At 43.5% G+C, this 22,076-nt stretch overlaps 1 protein-coding gene across 6 annotated transcripts in view; it reads right to left on the bottom strand.

Moving 5' to 3' along the window:
• LOC106575258 (nck-associated protein 5) overlaps positions 1-22,076 on the bottom strand; it is a 157,883-nt gene that overhangs the window by 74,093 nt on the left and 61,714 nt on the right. For all 6 annotated transcript variants that reach the window (XM_014151655.3, XM_014151657.3, XM_014151665.3 and 3 more), the window contains one exon: positions 13,650-13,713. In XM_014151655.3, coding sequence (XP_014007130.3) covers positions 13,650-13,713 — 64 coding nt within the window. The remainder of the gene's footprint in view (positions 1-13,649; positions 13,714-22,076) is intronic.

The raw sequence follows: 22,076 nt of genomic DNA, 5'->3' as shown, positions 1-22,076 counted from the left end.
GAGTGTGCAAGCAAGGAGGCCTACAAACTTGACTCAGTTACACCAGCTCTGTCAGGAGGAATGGGCCAAAATTCACCAAATGGGAAGCTTGTGGAAGGCTACCCGAAACGTTTAAACCAAGTTAAACAATTTAAAGGCAATGCTACCAAATACTAATTGAGTGTATGTAAACCTCTGACTCACTGGGAATGTGATGAATGAATTAAAAGCTGAAATAAATCATTCTCTCTACTATTATTCTGACATTTCACATTCTTAAAATAAAGTGATGATCCTAACTGACCTAAGACAGGGAATTTTTACTAGGATTAAATGTCAGGAATTGTGAAAAACTGAGTTTAAATGTATTTGGCTAAGGTGTATGTAAACCTCCGACTTCAACTGTATATTAAGACATCCATATATATAGTCAACTTCCCATGGCCTTGTAGTCCATGTTGACGCATCCACTACAATGTTCACTGTGAATGACACATATGATGGAATGTACATTACACCCTCTAGTGTAAGACAGCCATAGTCAGCTACCCTACATGCTGTGTAGGAGGCAGTTAGCGGTTGGGCCAGTATCTGAAAAGTTGCTGGTTTGAATCCCCGAGCCAATAAGGTGGAAAGAATCTGCCATTCTGCCCTTGAGCAAGGCAGTTAACCCCGAACAACAACTGCTCCGGGCGCCGTTGACGTCGAGTCAGGGGGGTTGGGTTAAATGCAGAAGACACATTTCGGTTGAATGCATTTAGCTGTGCAACTGACCAGGTATCCCCTTTTCCTTCCTTCCATTCGAGGCATCCCCTATAACTATAGCCTTCACTGGGAATGAGATATCATGGAATGTCCATAAAACATCGGTATCTGCATTTATTCGAGGCACGATTTTCCTTTGCTATAATCATAGCCCCTAATATTGTACTGTATGTTTTAGTATTCGAGTGAAGAGGAAATTCAGCCACTCTTGGCGGACATGAGGAGGATATGTCCAATTTCCTCTTCAGTTTTCTCCTCAATTCATGCACATTAGTTGGAGAGCGAGGTAGGGGAAGTGTTCGTTTCACTTTGTACCATTATTGTGTTCAACACAGTGTCACGGCCTATGTTTTTTTTTTAACCAGAAGTAAACAACCTTATATTTTGGCAATAAGCTTATTACACCCTAGACAGAGGGATGGTTGAGTGGTTAAACCTACTGTACGGCTGAGAGGCTTACCCAGCATGTAGTGATAAATAGTTACATCTGTCACTTACTTTAACTAGGTGGATTTTCCCATATGGAGACAGAGTATAGTTAAGTGCACTAACTTTCTCCATATCATGTCTTCAGTGTTAAAGTATCTTCAAGTGAAATCCCCACACTCAACTAGCTTGTGGAAGTTTAGATGTAAAGCCGGCAGTGTTTGCCCCACAAAACTTTACCACAGAACCCCGACAGTATCTTTGACTTGAAACTTCTTCCTTGACATGGTCGGACAGGAAGGCAGGCAGGCCGCATAGCCTTTGAAGTGTAGAATCTGAACCGAGGACAGTTTCTTCTTTGGAGTAACTTCTGAGGCTTCAGGACATAGTGCATGTTCCAATTAGGGTCATAGAAAAAAATTGGATGTTCAGAAGCTTTTTTGCTTTTAGAGACTCTGTAGAAAAAGTTGATCATCTTTCAGCAGTGAGCCTGCAGTGGAGTCTTTAAAAACCATGTTTAGTAAAGACAAATCTAGCATTAGTGAAGTTGTTTTCCACTGTGATTCTGGCAGCAGGGTTTAAGCTTTAACTTACACTGAGAGTACAAAACATTAAGGACACCTGCTCTTTCCATGACATAGATTGACCAGGAGAATCCAGGTGAAAGCTATGATCCCTTATTGATGTCACTTGTTAAATCCACTTCAAAAAGGTGTAGAGGAAGGAGAGAAGACAGGTTAAAGAAGGATTTTTAAGCCTTGATACAATTGAGACATGGATTGTGTATCAGGGTTAGGCCAGAAGATTAATTTATTACCACAGCTGCAATATGATTGTGAGTTTGCTCAACAAAATCCTATTGCAGCTGGTTGCCTTACAATTGTACATTTGAATCAACAGCTTATTATTACAGTGCAGAGTGCTGCATTACACTGGGTATTACACTGGGTATCCATTTTGTGCCATGGCAACCAGGATGGCTTTAGGAGCTCTAATTAAAAACATGATATCGTTCTCCTGCACTGTAGAATTACAAATGCACTGCTAAAATAGATGTTATGAAATACAGTTGAAGTCGGAAGTTTACATACACCCTAGCAAAATAGATTTAAAGTCAGTTTTTCACAATTCCTGACATTTAATCAGAGTAAAAAAATCCCTGTCTTAGGTCAGTTAGGATCACCACATTTTTTTCCTGAGGTCTTGGCTGATTTCTTTTGATTTTTCCACGATGTCAAGCAAAGTGTGAAGGTAGGCCTTGAAATACATCTTCTGGAATTTTCTTCTGGAATTTTCCAAGCTGTTTAAAGGCATAGTCAACTTAGTGTATGCAAACTTCTGACCCACTGGAATTGTGGTAAAAATTACTTGTGTCATGCACAAAGTAGATGTCCTAACCTACTTGCCAAAACTATAGTTTGTTAACAAGATATTTGTGGAGTGGTTGAAAAACGAGTTTTAATGACTCCAACCTAAGTGTATGTAAACTTCTGACTTTAACTGTATATTACTATATGGATGTCTTACTATAAGTCTTACTATATGGATGTCTTACTACAGTGGCAAGAAAAAGTATAAATTGGTGATTAAATTTGATCTGATCTTCATCTAAGACAACAATAGACAAACACAGTGTGTTTAAACTAATAACTCACGAATTTAGTATTTTTCTTTTCTATATTGAATACATCATTTAAACATTCACTGTGTAGGTTGGGAAAAGTATGTGAACCCGTAGGCTAATGTTCTCCTCCAAAAGCTAATTGGAGTCAGGAGTCAGCTAACCTGGAGTCCAATCAATGAGACGAGATTGGAGATAGAGCTGCCTTGCCCTATAGAAAACACTCACAAAATGTAAGTTTGCTATTCACAAGAAGCATTGCCTGATGTGAACCATGCCTAAAAAAAAAGAGATCTCAGAAGACCTAAGATTAAGAATTGTTGACTTGCATAAAGCTGGAAAGGGTTACAAAAGTATCTCTAAAAGCCTTGATGTGCATCAGTCCACAGTAAGACAAATTGTCTATAAATTGAGAAAGTTCAGCACTGTTGCTACTCTCCCTAGGAGTGGCCATCCTGCAAAGATGACTGTATGGACACAGCATGTTCAATGAGGTTAAGAAGAATCATAGAGTATCAGCTAAAGATTTACAGTAATCTCTGGAACATGCTACCATCTCTGACAAGTCTACGATACGTAAAACACTAAGCAAGAATGGGGTTCATGGGAGGACACCACAGAAGAAGCCACTGCTGTCCAAAAAAACCATTGCTGCACATCTGAAGTATGCAAAAGTGCACCTGGATGTTCCAAAATATTCTGTGGACAGATCAAACTACAGTTGAGTTGTTTGGAAGGAACACACAACCCTATGTGTGGAGAAAAAAAAGGCACAGCACACCAACATCAAAACCTCATCCCAACTGTAAAGTATGGTGGAGGGAGCATCATGGTTTGGGACTGCTTTGCTGCCTCAGGGCCTGGACAGCTTGCTATCATCAACGGAAAAATGAATTCCCAAGTTTATCAAGATATTTTGGAGGAGAATGTTAGGCAATTTGTCTGCCGATTGAAGCACAACAGAAGTTGGGTGATGTAACAGGACAACGACCCAAAACACAGAAGTAAATCAACAACAGAATGGCTTCAACAGAAGAAAATACGCCTTCTGGAATGGCCCAGTCAGAGTCATGACCTCAACCCGATTGAGATGCTGTGGCATGACCTCAAGAAAGAAGTTCACAACAGACATCCCAATTGCCACTGTATGCATCTCACTATATGGACGTCTCCCTATATGGACATCTTATAAAAGCACAAGTTCCATCTCCTGACTACCTTCTGTTCCCTGTACTGTTGTCCTGAACGGGGTCAGTTAGAGACTGCATCTGGATAGAAACACTAAAAGGTGCTTAATAATAAATACATTGGTCGGCCATTTATATATAGTGCTGAGTCACTGTAATTGAGTGAATAACCTTGTCCAAACTAGTTCAACATTCCATGTGGCATAGAGGCCTTTCCTTCACCTCTATTAAAAAATATATAGGTATAAAATATTTACCTTCGTGGCGATTACATATAAAACATGAGTTCATTTGAAAAAGCAAAAATGAACAAAGCTTTTTAATCTTCATTATGTTATTTCTGATATATGCAATACTACCAATATCTTGTTCATTAGGTTGTCCATTGCATGGTAACCAAGATGGAATTGAAAGCAGACAATTTCACAAGACAAGTACTGCAGGGCCATCTAGTGGCTATTATACAACACTCGCGCTCAAGCAGCGTGCAGGAGAGGAACTAACCAAGGAGTCTACTGTAACACAAACGAGGCTCCTTACCACATGAATGACACATTTCAAACCTCCATATATACTACGGAGGCCTTAATATAGCAAATCTGTATTACTCTCAAATCAAACTGCCTATATAACTGTACATCAAATCAACCCCTATACCCTACCCCTAGACACTACTAATGGTTAGTGTGAATATCAAATCAACCCCTATACCCTACCCCTAGACACTACTAATGGTTAGTGTGAATACCAATCAACCCCTATACCCTACCCCTAGACACTACTAATGGTTAGTGTGAATATCAAATCAACCCCTATACCCTACCCCTAGACACTACTAATGGTTAGTGTGAATACCAAATCAACCCCTATACCCTACCCCTAGACACTACTAATGGTTAGTGTGAATACCAAATCAACCCCTATACCCTACCCCTAGACACTACTAATGGTTAGTGTGAATACCAAATCAACCCCTATACCCTACCCATAGTTACTATTACCCTACTCCCAGACATTACATTTGAAACCCTACTTCTTCAAAGAGTATCTTAAATAATCCCACAGCACCCTTCCTCGTACCAACTCTTCCCCTTCCCCCCAAAAGTGCCTAACACTCGCACTTGACCCCCCCCCCCCCCCCACTAGCACTGACTTTGCTGATAGCTACATTATTGAGGAAACATGTACTTACGATGACTGAGATATGCGGTTGTCTTAAGATGATTGCACTAACTGTAAGTTGCTCTGAATAAGTGTCTTCTAAATGACAACAATTTAAAAAAATGTCATCTCTAAAAGAGAAAGACAAAGTAACACTGAATGAAAAAGGTGCCCCACACTACTGCAACACCACACCAGGACAGTTTACAGACAAAAAAATATATATAATAAATTAAATACAAAACAATGACAAAACCGTTTTTTCCCAAGGGGGGAAACCTCTTGGCTCCTTTAGTTGTGAGCCCAGTGTGTTAGAGTTGAAGCCGTCAAATAAATAACCATGTTTCACTCTAACTCTGTGACTTGGCCCAAGACTTTAATTCGCTGAAGCAGTTGAGCATTAAACCCTATTCACAACTAAAACCAGCCCAAGCTCTTCAACACGACCGTAAATCCAGGGATACTATGTGGAGCGGCTTTTACGCACCAGGGAACCTCTCCATCGCACGTAATGGCTGCCGTAAATAACACGCCACTACAGGAACATAAACCCACTATCACAGGGCTGGTGCCAAGTTAGAGCTGGACCAAACCCAAACGAGTTCCTTTACCATGACTAGTTAGACCGGAGTTGAACAACTGAACATGAGTTGAAGTAATAACTTTAGAAAGTTTAGTGACCTTTTTGGAAACTAGACCTTTTCTTTTCCAGAAGAGATGGGTTTTCTATCATAAAATGAGCCAACTCTAACATAAACAGGTTTAAACACAGGCACAGTGCAAAAAACAAAAACATCTAATCAGAAAATTAAAGGTAAATTGCAGTATTTTGATTTAATATTTAAGGGATTCAAGGAGTTACAAACAATTGACAAAACATATTGTACTGGACATATTGCAACTTAAATTACTTGACATAAAAAATGTGTCGACCGATTGTTCAAATACCCACACAAATTGACTAAAGATGCTTACTGTCTGTTAAAATCACCTCTATATGCAAAGGTCCAATTTGCCTCAAACATAACTGCAAATGACACTTCAGTGATTTGGCCTGGGTTCCTACAATTGTCCATTGTCCCTGCCTTTTGTTAACCACATCTACTTAAAAACACCCCAGGCAGAACAACCATGCAATAAAAAAATAAAAAATGTCTCAACCCCAAATGGCACCCTATTCCTTACATACTACTCGATAATCTCCCTAAGGGCCGTGGTCAAAAGTAGTGCACTACATAGGGAATAGGGTGCCATTTGGAACGCGTCCATACGTCTGCATACTAAGCCTTGCCAAGAGCTTCAACAACAACACACTTAGAACAGCATACATTATATTAAAAGCAGTCTTCTGCTTTTGTTCAATGTATAATTTCTGCCACTTAACAAGGCCCAGATCCGTTAAATCCAACTTTAAGATATCTTTACGTTGCCAGAAAATCCTAGCGAGACATTACACTATTTCACAGCTGAAGTATTTACTGTCCACAGACTTTATATGCGTATGGCAATTGGCCTTGCCCAGTGATACCAAGCCTAATAATTGAAAGCATACTCTAACGTGCTAAAACCAACCACTAACATTAAACTGCAGCTAGACTAGACTACATTCAGTCTTTTCAAAAAGAGGATCAACTCGATGTGAGAAAAACTGTTCAGGCAATCAGTAGAAACATTAGCATAATCATTCTTTCTAAAGCAACATTTACTTTGATGTCTCAAGTGACAAAAAAAAGGATTATACCTCTGATTATGATTAGTTTACTACCATGCAAGTTGTCTGCACGGATGTTCTTCCCTCTCTGTCCAGTAGATGGCCTTCTCTTCCTAAGAAAACACATCTGTCAAGGCCCATATTCACAAAGTGTCTCAGAGTAGGAGTGCTGATCTAGGATCAAGTCGGTTACTTTTGTCACATGTAATGTCTCCTCCTTTACCCTTATCAGTCATATAATCTGTCAGATGAGATGCTTTATGGTTCTGCTGACTCCTCAAGGTTTGGAGAGTGGCTCTGCCTAGGGATTGTAGCTGGGTGTTCAGGATTAACTTTGAACTCAATGGGATTATCATGCTATTACCTGGAAAGGTATGGTGGGGAAATAAGCAAGGCCAGTGATTTCATCCAAATATTACTACAGTATTGTTCGGTGAAGAGTGAAAACATTGGACTACCTAGTCAGCTGCACAACTGAATACATTCAACCGAAATGTGTCTTCCGCATTTAACCCAACCCTTGTGAAACGAGGCACGGGATATGGAGCCTGGTGTATGCATACGATCCATCCTTATCAACATATATACTTATGGTATAAACATAGAATCATTACTTCAGATCATGTCTCTGTCATAATATACAGCATATGGAACTGGGCTTGATTGCCCCATGCTATAGTAACCCAGTTGCACTAGACACAGTCCTAGCATGGCTGTGTAATTCTACAACATTGTGTTGTCATTTATTCATAAGGGACAGACAGACAGGGTTCTCAGTAGTGAATTACTAGACCTTCCGTAACCCCCTGATACCCCTCCATGATCCGGAGGAGATTTTAAATTAATTAGAGACGACTGCGTCTCTCAAGGCCACGTTGTGCACCAGCTGCAGTCTGTGCAATGTTATCAGTGAATGTGTGTGTGTAGGGGTGATGGGGTGGGGAGAGAGAGGGTGTGTGTGTGTGTGTGTGTGTGTGTGTGTGTGTGTAGGGGTGATGGGGTGGGGAGAGAGAGGGTGTGTGTGTGTGTGTGTGTGTGTGTGTGTGTGTGTGTGTGTGTGTGTGTGTGTGTGTGTGTGTGTGTGTGTGTGCCCCTCTCTCACTCAATAATCTCTTCATTACACAGTGCACGTCAGTATGAGGCTGGGAGGCTCTCGCTGAATCAAAGGTCTGGAGGATATCTCCTTGGCCCAGTACTGCAACACAAACATCAGGGACACAAAGCACCATGCAGGTTCCTCCTCCTTCATCAATAATACATGTTGTTTACTGTCTGCCTGTCTGCCTGCCAGGCTGGCAGTATATTGACCAGCCTGGATTCTGCTGGAAGAAGTGTCACAAGGGGATTTGTCTGACAGGCAAACTGTAGGCTAAAGAATGTGTGTTCGCTACAATACAGAATACAGGTACTTACCTTCTATTATTATGACAACAACAACAACAGAATGCTTTAAAAAGTAGCATATCATGTAGCATGTCATGTAGTATGTCATGTAGAATTTAATGTAGCATGTCATGTAGCATGTCATGTAGAATTTAATGTAGCAAGTCATGTAGCATGTCATGTAGAATGTCATGTAGCATGTAATGTAGCATGTCATGTAGACTTTAATGTAGCATGTCATGTAGAATGTCATGTAGCATGTCATGTAGACTTTAATGTAGCATGTCATGTAGAATTTAATGTAGCAAGTCATGTAGCATGTCATGTAGCATGTCATGTAGCATGTAATGTAGCATGTCATGTAGACTTTAATGTAGCATGTCATGTAGAATGTCATGTAGCATGTCATGTAGAATTTAATGTAGCATGTCATGTAGCATGTCATGTAGCATGTCATGTAGAATGTCATGTAGCATGTCATGTAGAATGTCATGTAGAATGTCATGTAGCATGTCATGTAGCATGTCATGTAGCATGTCATGTAGCATGTCATGTAGAATGTCATGTAGCATGTCATGTAGAATGTGTAGCATGTCATGTAGCATGTCATGTAGCATGTCATGTAGCAAGTCATGTAGCATGTCATGTAGCATGTCATGTAGCATGTCATGTAGAATGTCATGTAGAATGTGTAGCATGTCATGTAGCATGTCATGTAGCATGTTTGCCTGAAGTGCCTTTACTCTCTTAGCCTAATTGCACTGAAATAATACATTTTCGAAATAACAATTTAATTTCAGACAGGTTCTTAGTAGTAGCTCTGCCCTTGGTACATTGAGCAGAGAACAATTACCATAATATCCCTATTTAAATTGCAATATAAAATAATATTCTTGAACATGGCCAGTTGCTAAAATAATACTTATCTTTGAAATACAGAGGATGGTGTAAACTGAACCACATGCTATTCCCTAGAAATCACTGCCCTACAGATCCCTGGGGAGTCCATAAATTCAATTATCATGCAGGGCCAACCATTACATTAGAGCCTGGCTATTGCTCTCACGTAGGCAGCCACTGCGGATGTACAGTATACACACACCCCGGGATATGGTAAACCGTATGAGTGGCCCATTTATCATTGCCAAGGGACCCACACCCTGTCCATCCACACACAGAAAGAGAAAGAGAGAGAGAGAGAAAGAAAAAGAGAGAGAGAGAAAAAAAGAGAGAGCGAGAGGCACACACACACACATACAAACACACAGAAACGTAAGCACACACACATCCCAACCCCCCCCGCCCCCACCCCACCCCACGTGCTCCGTCCAGAGACTGCTGGCTCTGTGGAGATGCGATTTAGGCCTGGCTGTCACCACTCGTCACCCAGCTCAATGTGTGAAACCACTATGGGAGAGAGGGATCCCAGTGATGGTCCCCATAATGGTTTCGCACATTGAGATGGGTGACGAGCGGTGACAGCCATCACTGGGATCCCACTCTCCCGGCACATAGCTGATAAGCCCCAATCTGTAGAGAGAGCACCTGAGTCCCCAGTGGTCCCCTCGGTCCCCAGTCCCTCACCAGTGTCAAAGATCCTCCAAACAGCTGTCAGAAGGCATCTCCATGCTGTCTCCACACAGACCTCAGTCCACCACACAGACTTCAGCCATAGAAATACAAGAAATATACTATAGAATGGAAGTAGGCTATTATACTAGCACCATTCTAGAATAGAAGTAATGCTATTTCTATTACTTCAACTCACTATGCAATCCCTTTCTCTCTTTTCCCACTAATGCAGAGCTTATAGCTAGAATGCATAGGCACACTTTTTTGGTTCATCAACCATTTGGCCTACTGCACTGTATGTTTGTCCTGATCTCTTTTAAGACTCAGATTTGTAACAGTACCCCGTTTATCTTAAGTGCATTTTCCCCATGAATTACCACTGGTGCATTTGGATCCTTTGGAGTAAATGAGACTGCTGAATAGCCCAGAATGCGATGCTGATGAGAAAATGTTTCAGTCCCGTTCGCTTGAGTTTCATTCAAGCGTGAGCGAATCACATGCAGTAATCAAGGAAGGAGAAATAAAGTGGTGTTAGTGTGTGAGAGTGTGTGTTTGTAGACTTGCATGTGTGTGAATGTGTCTGTGCATGCAAGCTGTACGCATCTACACTTCATTATGGGTCTATTAAGCTGTGATACCGTGGTGTGCCTCAGAAGGCAAAGAAATAAAGTGTGTTTCACACAAAGTGCAGCATTTATTTTCCCACGTTGTTTAGACAGCCGCTTCCAGTGGTCATAATCTCAGCCAGCATTTTAAATGGGCCTTTAACGTACGGCCAGAGCAGCACCTAGCGACCTCAGAAGCCACACATTATTTACTTTTTTCTCGCTCTCTCTTTTTCTCTCTCTCTTTTTCTCTCTCTCTTTTCTCTCTCTCTTTTCTCTCTCTCTCTCTCTCTCTCTCTCTTTTTCTCTCTCTCTCACTCTGACAGGAAACCCAGCATCCTGCCTAGGACTAACTTAGACGAGGAGAGAGAGAGAGAGAGAAAGAGAGGGAGAGAGAGAGAAACACCCACCCACACACGCACGCACGCATGCCCACACACACACACTCCCCCCACACTCCCAGGACTCATTAAGCCAGCCAAGCCCAAATACTCCTCTCTCTCTGGGCTGGCTTGGATGTGAAGAATTCCAGAATTCTGAATTCCAGGGGAAACCCACAGCAGCGACTGGTACTGAATGAGAGGGTTTGACTGGAGAAAGACAGGCCACGCTTGTTGGAGTGACTGGGCCTGTGTTCTGCCTTCTCTGAGCATCAACACGACCAGTTAACAGAGCTCATCATCAAATACCTTGTGGGGGATCCAGTGTTTTTCTTCCTGACTGAGTTTGAACGGAAGGTGGTTGGGTGGGTCTGGCTGATTAAACACCCTGCAGGGCTTAAGATAATGTTTAAGCAGTAAACAGCACGTTCAAGGCCTGGCAGGTATGGCTATAACAACATCTCCTTATAACCAATAAACCAATGCATAGAAGTAATGTCTATCATATAGGGACTCAGTATCTTAACCTCAATTCTCACTTAGAAGACCAGGGGCCATATCTATCAAGTGTCTCAGAGTAGGAGTGCTGATTTGAATAGGGTTACATGGACAGGGTGAGCAACTGATCCTAGATCAGCACTCCTACTCTGAGACACTTGATACATATGTATTGCTTTTTTACAAACTCCTGTAGTTTAAGTTCTGATAACAAACTTTAAATGCCCAATGAAGAATGATACAGAAGTCTAAGGCCCATGTCATTGGCAGTTGCTATGGTTTTGCGCAACTGTACCCCCCAATTTAAAACACTAGCTAAAGTTAAGACTTGTTACTCAGTTGTATTAACATCGAGTGTTGTATCAAAATCCTCCCTCCCTCCCTCCACAGAGAAGAGAGCATAACTAGTTAAAGAGGAGGGTCAGAGATGCACACTTCAAAGTCTACAGCATTTAATCTGTCGTCTTCTGGAGGCTGTGTGTGTGTGTGTGTGTGTGTGTGTGTGTGTGTGTGTGTGTGTGTGTGTGTGTGTGTGTGTGTGTGTGTGTGTGTGTGTGTGTGTGTGTGTGTGTGTGTGTGTGTGTGTGTGTGTGTGTGTGTGTGTGTGTATCTGTATATCATTACGTGTCTGTGTGTGTGAGGAGGTTACTCTCTAGTTCACCTTGCCATCACATTAACAATTATCTCCCTGATGCAGCCCTCTCGTTTGATTTCTATTAAAGACCCTAAAGAGCATGCCTGAGCTCCCAGAGGAGAGGAGCATCTCCCAGGCATGTGTGTGTGAGAGGAGGGATAATCCCAATTTCAAAATGGAGCTCAGAGAGACACACACACACACCCCGCATTCTTCTTTCACCACTCCCTTCCCCTCCTCCTGTCTGGCACAGATAACTCATCCCTCCTTCACCCCCCTTTCCTCACACACACACCCGGAGTTGTAATTAGCATGGCATCCACTCTCATGACTCGAAGAAGCAGTACTCAGAGAAAGCCTCACACAGCCAGGCAGTAGATATTTCCCTCCTAGCTCTTCACTAAGGTCAGAGGCTGATCAGTCTCTTAGTCTGACTGACTACAGGATGAGGTGCTGACACACAGAGTTTCCCAATGGAGCCTGAGATAAGAGCTATGTGGGAACTTCCTTCTCTTGTGCTGGGACTGTATGGAATTTGCTACAGTGAGCCTCAACAGTGAGAGCCTGCACTGTGTTAAAACACATATGACTCTGATTGCATGGTCACGCCTGACCTTGCAGACGGCTACAGCATGCCTCAGGAACCGCAATGCAGAAATCAATACACTGGGTAGGTCATTCTCCACAGTCACAAACTAACATCCAAGTGTTTTCCAAAGACTCCATGGTAAACATCACTGTCTCAGTGGGGTGCTTCCAGGAAACATTTCTCTTACAATCTACATCGTCATTTAGCAGATGCTTTTATCCAGAGCAACATTTTCATACTGGTCCCATGTGGGAATCAAACCCACAACCCTGGCAGTGCAAGCGCCATGCTCTACCAACTGAGCCGCACAGGACCATCTATATGTACAGTACAGTATGCTGTCATTGTCATGATGCGTATGCTAGCCACTCTATACAGTATGTAGTGTTGTTCATATCCATGTCTGTTCTACTGTATTTTAGTGTAACGAGCCCAGGCTGTTAACTCGGTATTCTCAGGTGGACTTCTAGAATGCTGGAACTCGAGACCACTACCACCACGAAAAAGCATTGTAGATATGGCGATACTAGAGTATGTCAATCTCAAGTCTGCTTCAGGCTTGTTGCCATAGCGCTCTTTTATGAAGCTATTTGGGGCTGTAGTGAATTTACTGCGGTTCTAAACAGCTGAGTCCAAGGCCTGGCTGTCGTTCTAGAGACCGTGGTCAGCTGGTATCTGCTCTGTCACACTGTCGGTCCGCTCTCTGCGAACCCTGCCTCACGCCCTCTGAGTCAGCACGACTGGCTCCCTGGTTTGCTTTCCCCTTGTTATATAACCACTGTGTGTGTCTGTGTGTGCGTGTTTAAGCGCTACATTTGACGTCATCCCTGAAATCTGCAGCACTAATGAGCCATAATATGGGTTGATAATAACATTGCGATGGGAGCAAGACCTAGAATTGCCACCCAGAAAAGTACTGCAAGACCCAACGTAAATATATGTTTTTGGTTGAGGAAAGTTAGCAGTGCAGTGACCTTGGTCGATGACCGAGCAGGACTGGCATGCCTACAACAGTGGGCTGTGGGTTTAAGGCTGATGATGTGTGTGTGTGTGTGTGTGTGTGTGTGTGTGTGTGTGTGTGTGTGTGTGTGTGTGTGTGTGTGGTGTGTCTGTGTGTAAGACAGAGCATCAACAGTACCATTGTTCCTTCGCTTTTGCTTCGTGCGACTTCCCTCTGCAGGCGAGCCACGGCCAGTTTCTCCCTGAACAAAGAGAGAGAGAGAGAGAGAGAGAGAGAGAGAGAGAGAGAGAGAGAGAGAGTGAGAGAGGAAGAGGAGAAAGATGAGAGAGAGAGAGAGAGAGAGAAAGAGAACGAGGAAAGAGAGAGAGAGGGAGAGAGAGGGAGAGAGGGGAGAAAGAGAACGAGAAAGAGAGCGAGAGAGCGAAGAGAAGGAAAGAAAGAGGGAAAGAGAGCGAGAGGAGGGGAGAAAGAAAGAAGAGCGAGAGGAGGGGAGAGCAAGAGAGAGAGAAGAGAGAGAGAAAGAGAGAGAGAACAAGAGAACAAGAGAGTGCGAGAACAAGAGGCAAGTGAATAGCTGATCGTTTTTCATTGGGACACAGGCAGGCAGGCCTGTCACCTCTCTCTGTCAGTGCTCCACGCACTGTGTTCTGCCAAACAACTAGCTAACAGCACTGTGGTTTACCAACACATCAACAAACAACAAACAGAAAGGGTCTAGGGGGCAGCAACCAGACACTACACAGTAAACAGAGACACACTAGCCTATGCCTTGATAAAAATAGCACACAAAAAGCATGAAAAGCATTCCACATTGACAACCATAAACATCCACTCAGTCATAGAGATACAGCGTCTAGCGTTCTATTTCTATGAAAACTGTAGAACAGACAACCCCCCAATCTCACGCGAGCTCAATCATTTTGCTAATGAGAGAAAGTGGTGCGCTCATGTACTGGCACTGATAACGATGGCCTCTTTAGAGCTTTTCCCAAGGTATCACTGCCTGACTGACTAATCGTTCTCTTGGCCAAGCATGCCTTCCATATTAACAACATACTGTAACATGTTTGAAAGCTACAGACAAGAGGAATTGTACTGCTGTGGTTTCAATGCCAGCCAGCCATCATCATATTGTTACCCCACAAAATAACGCTTAGTATTCCATATTACTGTAGCTACCTGTCTGGAAGCAACAGACAACTCCTCTAGGCCAGGCATACCTTCCATATTAGCAACATATCTGAAGGCAAGAAACAAGAAGAGGTACTGTAATGCTGTGGTTTCATTGCCCACCAGCCACCATTTTAGATTACAAAATAACTCTTAGTATTAGAAATAGGGCGATTTCACGGCATCGGAATTGCGCTGAGACTCCAACAATGAGTTTCTTCTCTGACTTACCTGGGGAAAGTCCTGTGTTAAAAAGACTACCAAGGTAGTAGCTATAGTAGATGAATATGGATATAGGAGATGAATATGGATGTAGTAGATGAATATGGATGGTGAAGTCCCCACTGAATTTGTAGTTTGTAGGACAATACTCGCCAGCGCTAAATAAGAAAGTTCTGGTTTGTTTGTCATCCAACTGCTGTGTGTGAGGAAAGGGAAAGAGGGCCAAATTCAATTACGCAAAGCCTTGGCACGCTGACTGATTGAGAAACAGTGGTGCGTTGAATCCGACCGGAAGTTTATGCAGTGAATCTGAGTGTAAGTTGACCTGCCCTATTAAAACACACACACACACGCAAACAAACGTGCACACACACACACAGTGACTGAGCTGTGAGAAATCGGTGCCCATGTGATCCTGTACGCTACACCTGAAACACACGGCAACACACTCACGCTCCAGCTGCGCAGTCCTCTTAGTAACCATTCCAGTTACTTTGTGTGTGTGTGTGTGTGTGTGTGTGTGTGTGTGTGCTGTGTCACCTTGTGAGAAACTTCTGTAACTCGTCACCACATCTACACTGTTTTCCTAACTGGCATCTCATCACCTACCCTGCTGCTACTGTTTATTATCTATCCTGTTGCCTAGTAACCTTACCCCTACCCATATACATATCTACCTCAATTACCTCGTACCCCTGCACATTGACTCGGTACTGGTACCCCGTGTATATAGCCGAGTTATCGTTACTCATTGTGTATTTATTCCTTGTGTTGTTATCTTTTTATTATTCACATTTTTTCTCTCTCTGCATTGTAGGGAAGTAAGCATTTCCCTGGTAATCTACACCTGTTGTTTATTAAGCAAGCCTTTGTTAGGTCTGCGAGCTAGACATGTAAGGGGTTAAGTTTCAGGCCACTTATTCACAGACATGTTACAGGGGGCAGGAAACTTAAGCTAACTGCGCCCGTTGAGAAAATCATTGGCAAAAATAAAGCCATTTTACATTCTGTGTAAAACATAATTACAGTAATTGGTACATTTTTAACAGGCAGTCAAAACAGTACCTCAACATGGCAACATTTGACTCCAATTTCAGCCCTGAGAATGTGGAGGGGTGGTATTTGAATAGGATCATGTAAGTAAGGGGTGGAAAAAAATGGCCTGTGTAATAGACGACCCATTTAGCATATTTGATCCCGACATCATGTGGCATCTGCATTTCAACCACCTCCCAAGTTAGCCCGTTCTGCTGATCTGTTTCTCTGGGAACAGCTAGGCTAGCCTGTCAATGACCAGCTGTGTAAACCTACCTCTCAAAAGAGACACAGAATGAGAGTCAGTCCTAAAAGCTATGATGACAAACATTCCAGATATCAGAACTCATCCTCCTTGAGCTGTGATGGTGGTTATAAATAAATAAGGCTGTGTTCCAATATGTCACACAAGCATGCAGTACCACTTACTAGAATGTATCGGGCATGTGTTCTAATTAAATGGTATAGTACTACGGAATTGGAACATGGCCAAGATGTGTTCCAATACTCTGATCCCATGTTTGATCGAACACAGGCAGAAAGGAAGCCTGCTGTATGCTCAGACTGCTAGCTGTCCACAGTTGACCATGTGTTTGTGAAGCTTTTCATCTCAATATTTAATTGAAACCCCAGCTGCGTCCAAACCCTCCTCCCTCCATCCCTGCTTTTTCCCTGCTCTTTGAACACAGTTAGGGAGCTTCGGGAGCGAGTGCATTCCAACGGCAGCGACGGGCAGAGAGATCGGGGTTGGCACCTCGCTGGCCTCCAGCAGTTCCCAGTGACCTGGAATCACCTGGCACTGCCTGCACCAGTGCTCAGTCTGTGCCCACAGTCTGCCCACAATATATCCACCATGAGCAGTTGGGGCAGTGGAGAGCAGGAACGCAGCCTGACTAGCTCCACGCTTCAGTGAAGCAGGCCCAACCACATAACACCCCCCGCGGACGCCCCACTGCTTCCCACGCCTCGCACAAGCTGCTGCTGCTGCAAAGGGCAATGGGCCAAGGACCAGGGAGGGCCAATCTCTGCCCCCAGGCTGACACCACGGGCAGGGTAGGGGCAAGGGAGAGCCCTCCAACCATCTCATATCCCACATGCCATCTCATCGCTCGCCCTATAGGGCTAGGGGTACTTTTGGCAATATGTACTGACAGTATGAATGTTATGCCAAAAACGACATTTGATTGGTTACTGCAGGATATGGGATGAGATCTATACTGAAACCTTATTAATCAGGGTCCATATGTTTCTGAACTACACCTGTCACATCTAGTTCTGATCCAGGATCAGCTGTCAGGATCAGCTGTCAGTTGTCCACCCACCCACGCAATACTTTATGGGTCTTTTCCTCATTGGGATGTTGGTATTCATGCGCCATCACAGCAACATCACCTTCCTTTAGGTTTCATATGACAGCCTAGAATGTGCCGAGGCGAGGAAAGGTGTGTGTATGAACACAGATCAAATCAGCCCTGTTTCCCCATACATTCTCCCACATTCTCCAGGCTAACCAATCTTTACCATCTCCAGATTGTTTTCGTCGTCACGCGGAGACAAAGGAGCGCGGCTGCTTTGGCGTCGGAGCATACCCGCGTGCAAAGACATGATCTGGCGAGGGGCAGGAGGATCAATCATTCTCCGGGAGATGTTATTTGCCAACCTGAGCAGACACGTTCGCCCCCAGACACGCTTTGAACTGCATTGTGGGAGGCAGCTCGTTTTGTTGTGTTTTTTTCTTTTATCCTTCCATTGTCAACCCTTGTCCCTTGTGTGAGGTTGTCTGGTTGAAGTCTATTTTGTCATGTCTAAGTTTGCCTGATGAGGAAAGACGGGAATATACAAGGAAAAAAGTTATCCTTACTCATAATGCTTACGGTAACTCTGTATACCAAACTACACATTCATACACTGGCAAGCCAAACCTACCTCTCTGTCCTATCAAAACCATTGTTACATATGCAGTAGCGTTGTGGCAATGAGAAAATGACATACTGCGGCAGGTAGCCTAGCGTTTAGAGCACTGGGCACAAAGGTTCAAATACCCGTGCCCTTGAGCAAGGCACTTAACCCTAATTTGCTGCAGGGATGCCGTACTACTATGGCTGACTCTGTAAAACAACATATTTCACTGCTGTGACAATAAGACATTGTCCATGGATGTACGCTACAAATAGTCATGCCTGGGAAGAATTTGGCTAAAACAGGAAATCGACCTCACCATCCACTACATAATAATGAAAACTCTTCTACAGCAACATCAGCTCTCACAGACTATACTCTAAACACACCACTCTGGGAAAAGGATGCCTGAATAAAATAGCCCTCCAATAGTGTTAATACAAGGCTTACATAAGCAAACGGAACATCTAAACCATGACATTATCTCAATCTGAGTAAACCACAAATGTACACAGAGTGAAGTGGATGGGAAGCATAAATGTTTAGCTGATGATGAGTCCCCATGCATTTATGTATTAGCGCTGGCTAGCTCCACGCTGAGTTTTAACAAATCTGGTGTGTGTGTGGGCACGTGTGACTAAACATGTGTCCGTGTGTGTTTGGAGAGACCTTGCCGGTTGGCTCTCTTTTTGGCCATTTCCTTAATCCGTCTATTCCACGGTTATGCAACCCTCTCTGTGATTCCAATGCCACATTTCCCTCCGTGGAGCGTCAGGCCAATGAGTTTGTTCAGGCGCTTACTAAGTTATAGCATCCATTAGAAAGCAATAATGGCTAGTGTGTGTGTGTGGTGTGTGTGTGTGTGTGTGTGTGTGTGGTGTGTGTGTGTGTGTGTGTGGTGTGTGTGTGTGGGGGGGGGGGGGGGGGGGGGGGGGGGGGGGGGGCGCGCGTGCGTGCGTGCGCACGTGCATCTACGCACATGTATGTTATGCACTTACAGCCATGTCACTAGAAAACATTCCCCCTTAGCACTGAGAGGCTGCTACCCCTACCACCCACATCTGAGGGTCTCTGACCTCTGGTACCCTGTCCAGGCCTGGGCTACACGGGAGAACAGCAGGAGGCTGGAGCCATATGTTATCACCTCGCACACACACCCATGAAATGAGGTCAGAGGGCCAATGAGTGTTACCACACCGCATGCGTCAATAATGGAAGACATGAAACGTGATGAGGTTTCTTTAGAAACACACAAAGAACACAAAAGCGTTGTTTTGGATAAGAATGGCTCCACCTTAAGACATTTTAACACTTTAGAAATTATGGAAAGCCTTGATAGAGAACAGCCAGTGAACGAACCGTGAACCTTTTCAGAGGCAGAGACATATTTTACAGTAGGAAAAGTTCAAGTGGAATGGTGTTCACATATTATATGCTTTGCCAATTGCCTTATCTTCTGAAATTACAGCACATTTATCACACATTTTATTTCCACACAATTAACAAAACCCGAGGATCTTTAGCTCATATTACCCGTCAACGATCAGTAACAGTCACACAAACCACTAATCCTCTGTCCAATGACAGCTATGGCGAATTTAGCCCTGGAGCCTTGTGTCTGACATGGTTTAGAACGTTCCTAGCGAGCAAGGATCCCTCCCCCCCCCTCTCTAAACGTTTTCTCATTGGGCATGTCACGGCTGACCTCGATTGTTTCTCAACCACATCAGCCACAGTCAGACGTATTCCACCTCAGACGGAACGAAACACTCCGACAGAACAGATGTACTCTGAAATGGCCTCCGATGCCCCGCCATCACGAGACAGTTCGCAGACAGAACACAGACAGTCGGCTCGGGATGAATGGAGATTGTGAATCATCAGTCACAAACCACTGCAGGTGTTCAGTGTTGGAACTAGACGCAAACGTGCACGAATGCGCACGTGACTGTGTGTACATACACACACGTATGCATGCATGCACACAAACGTACACGCTATAGGGTATTTTCACCATCTATATCAAACCACAGTCACTCAGGTAGACGCTCGTGTTCCAGCATGTAATCGTGTGTGTATCACTCCTATAATTGTCTTTATCGGTCCATTCCTTTCCCCATGGAGCCAGTGTTGATGTCACACTGACCAACACGTGACAACAACCATCACAAGCTTTTCATGCGCTCTGCAGCAGGCCCTTCAAGTGCACTGACTGCCTCTCAATATGGGGGGGACTCCCTCTTAAGCCTCACAGACACGCACGCACACCATACCCCATTATGGCTGTTTACTGCTGACTCATCCAGGCTAGTTTTAAAGGCCACCCCTGGTCCCTTTTTACTCATTGTGAATGGGAAGCTGTCGACCATCGTTTCAGAGACAGCGCAAACACTGTCCCCTTTTACAGCAGCAGACAAACAAGTCATTCCTCTAGAATAGACACAAAGGTACGGGTAAACACTGGCTCTCGTTCTCTCAAGGGTCCCTGGTCTCCCTGGAGAGGCCATTACAACGTGTTAGCTATGTCACACACTGACACACACATACCGATGTGGACACACACACACACACACCTACATCTACGTCTCTAAGAGAGCACCAGGTACCAGCAGCCAATCCAGTTCTGACCCCACTGAGCCAAATAAAAAGTAAAGAAATGGCAAGTGGACGAGGTCTGCTTGTTTCTCCCACAATTATCCTGTGATTTACGATTGGGATAGAGGGGAGATGAAGTTTGTTGATATTCCCCAGGCTCGGGTTAACCTCAATCTGAAGCCATGTAACTCAAAGTGCTGATTTAGGATCAGTTACGCATTTTCTATCACAATGAATAAGATTACATTGACAGGGGAAACTGGATCCTACATCAGCACTCCAACTGAGAGGCTTGATACATACGCTCCAGTTCATTCCCAAACAAACGTTTTTTAGAAATGGTTTTGTTTCCGAAAAGGGTATCTTTAACACGTGCGAAAAGATCAATCAAGAGATGTTACTCGAATGGTTTGACACCTGTCCTTGGTTAAGAATCATGATGGAAGCTTGCGTTTCCAGGTTTTAACAATAAAGAAAGCATTTTCTTCAAAAGTTGATGAACGCTTGTCAAATATCCTGTCATTTTCTCCGTCCACGCACCTTGGTTGGACTGTGAGGCTGCGACTGTATACCGTTCACATTGTAGCTTTTCTCATCACATTTTTGTGGGATAAAGTATGAAGCGTTGATGGCAAAAAAAAAAAAAAACTCTCAAATGACGGCAGACACATCAATCTTCTCATAAATAGTTTGCATGTGAAAGTTATGACCCAGTTACTACTGAAAGCCTACTGCTTAAAACTAGTCTTAAAGTCTTAAAACTAAATCCAATCTGGGGTGTTTCCAAATAACTTTTATGTCCACCGGTTTTATCTCTTAAACGTAATCCTTAGTGGACACATGTATCAAAGGGATAGATGCCAACACAATTAAAGATTAAGGTTATATTTAAAGAGGCACAACAACCAGAATTCTACAAGCCTGTGTTCCAAGAACCTGTCATTGCATAAAGACTCTGATGAGAAATATAATCCATGGCTTTATTTTGTGGGCCAAACCTGATTGGCAAACTTTGCAATTCAGCAGTTAGCGACTGGAATAATGGCCTGCTAACATTTTCAACCTTGGAGAACTCCCGTAGAGCGAACCCAGCCGTTTTAAACCACAAGAATGTGGAGTTTTAATGGCATAATTTAGGGTAATACTGTACTTTGTCTCTAAAGGCAAAGGAGTAATCAGATTCCACCAACACCATCCATTGACAGTTACCACATAAAACCCTTTCATTGCCTATAAATGGTGTTGGGGTATTACATTTTAATGTTGCTTTTGAGTGGGACACTACATTCAGCAGGCAGTCAACCACAACATGACAAGGATTTAACAGTCTTTCACATTTGAAATATGTCTTTCACATTTGAAACTATGTTGGCAATCGAAAACAAGCCGAGTCGTTGCGGCTATAGAACAAATACATTCATATAGCCTACACAGCTGTCAAGCTGAAATCTTGCTAATCTCAAAATGACTGAGCTATCCATCAGAGACAAGGCATTTGCCTTGCCCCGTTTTCGACAGGGAAACTTAGACAGACTTAGACCGAAACAGGCTCATACTGGCTTGTCCCATGTCGGGGAGCCCTCCAAAGACCTCTGCTGTTTTTAGAGTTTCCCACGTGCTGTTCTTAGCAAGATAAATGTGTAGCAGGACTATGGGAGGAATGCATTCACTGCTGCTCTTAAT

The sequence above is a fragment of the Salmo salar genome, chromosome 17 (genome assembly GCF_965601325.2).
Source record: "Salmo salar chromosome 17, fSalSal1, whole genome shotgun sequence".
NCBI lineage: Eukaryota > Metazoa > Chordata > Actinopteri > Salmoniformes > Salmonidae > Salmo > Salmo salar.
This window is presented reverse-complemented; position numbering and strand designations above follow the sequence as displayed.